Source organism: Sinocyclocheilus rhinocerous, unplaced genomic scaffold, assembly GCF_001515625.1.
Source record: "Sinocyclocheilus rhinocerous isolate Xijiao unplaced genomic scaffold, SAMN03320098_v1.1 scaffold748, whole genome shotgun sequence".
Classification (NCBI taxonomy): domain Eukaryota; kingdom Metazoa; phylum Chordata; class Actinopteri; order Cypriniformes; family Cyprinidae; genus Sinocyclocheilus; species Sinocyclocheilus rhinocerous.
This window is the reverse complement of record NW_015650693.1, coordinates 41464-42908: the sequence shown is the minus strand read 5'-3', so window position 1 is coordinate 42908 and position 1445 is coordinate 41464. Positions and strand designations below refer to the sequence as shown.

Sequence of the window (1445 nt, the reverse complement as noted above, 5' to 3'; positions counted from 1 at the left end):
GACAAAATATGTAATAATAATAATAATAATAAACTTTTTCTTTTAAAGTAAGTGTTCTGTAAATTGTGGGTAAACCTCTGACCATTATATACAATGCAAACACAGATTTGCTGTAAAATCTGTAAATTTTAACTGTACATGGTAAGGTACCTTACAGTACAGTTAGCTTATTAATAGGATTTTACTGATTTATTTATACTGAAGAGATGAAATTTGACAAAAAAAAATTGTTGACCTTGAACTTCAGCCATGGATGGGTGCCGTGATAATGAGAGTCCAAACACAGCTGATAAAAAAAAAAAATTCATAAGTAGTCCACATTAATTCCAGTCCATCAATTAACATATTGTAGTGAAAAACTGTGTTTGTAAAAAACAAATCCATCATTAGGACTTTTTAACTTTAAACCATTGCTTCTGGCCACAATATAAGTCCATAATCCATAATAACACTCATTCTGACGGCACCCATTCACTGCTGAGAATCCACTGGTGAGCAAGTGATGGATTGCTTAATTTTTCCAAATCTGTTCCCATGAAGAAACAACCTCATAAATGACGTGAGGGTCAGTAAATGTTTCACAGATGTTCATTTTTGGGTGAACTATTCCTTTAAATGACTACAATGTAATTGATATTTATAATATTTGTAAGTTATATGTACTGTTATAATTTATAGTTTATGTTGAGCAGATGCTTATGTGACAACAGAGAAATATATAAATTAGTGCCAAATACAAATAAAGTCAGCTGGATTTGTGTGTCGAGTCTGTAGTTCTTAACCCACCATAAACAGTGACATTGAATGTTTTCCTTATCATCTTATTTCCAATGATCTGTGTTTTATAAATTCCAGAGTGGTCGGTTCTGATGTTCCTGACAGTGAGAGATCCAGTCTGGGGGTCCAAATGCAATCTGTCTTTGAATCCTTTGGTACTTTCAGACACTGAGATGATCTGGGCTGATCTGTTGACTTCAGCCATGGGAGAGTCTTCGTCTCCGAATCTCCACAGAATCAGATCATCTTTTTTTATTTCAGTATCAGTCTGTAGGGTGACAGAATCTCCCTCCATCACTGACACTGACTTCATTTCTTCTGTCTCAACACCAAACGCACCTGACGAACAAACAGCGATGGTTATTTAGTTATTCAGAACTCATACAGTAAGTAACTTCCTATTGGTTCAGCCTTTTAAATTGTTTAATTATCCAATTGGTAAATCATTTAAATTTTTTATTGTTTTTTTACTATTAAAATAGCCACTATAATGTATAAACATGATTAGAGTTTGTGTAAACAGACATTTTGTTCGTTAGTATCTAACAATGGAAATCCTTAGCTAATTTCAACAATAGCTTTTTACTTACCAGCATGACCGAACAAAGACAAACAGAACAAAACAAACGCATGGACCATTTTTAAGTCGCTCACCCAACAGTCAATAA

General features: G+C 33.6%; 1 protein-coding gene across 2 annotated transcripts in view; it reads right to left on the bottom strand.

The window, feature by feature from the left end:
* The window catches only part of LOC107712186 (SLAM family member 5-like), a 9564-nt gene extending 8459 nt beyond the window's left edge, over positions 1-1105 (bottom strand). The window contains exon 1 of one of the 2 annotated variants that reach the window (XM_016517344.1): positions 787-1105. In XM_016517344.1, the coding sequence (XP_016372830.1) occupies positions 787-1090 (304 nt within the window). In that variant the 5' untranslated portion in view covers positions 1091-1105. The remainder of the gene's footprint in view (positions 1-786) is intronic. The other variant, XM_016517343.1, reaches the window with a different exon arrangement.
* Between the last annotated feature and the right edge of the window lie 340 nt (positions 1106-1445).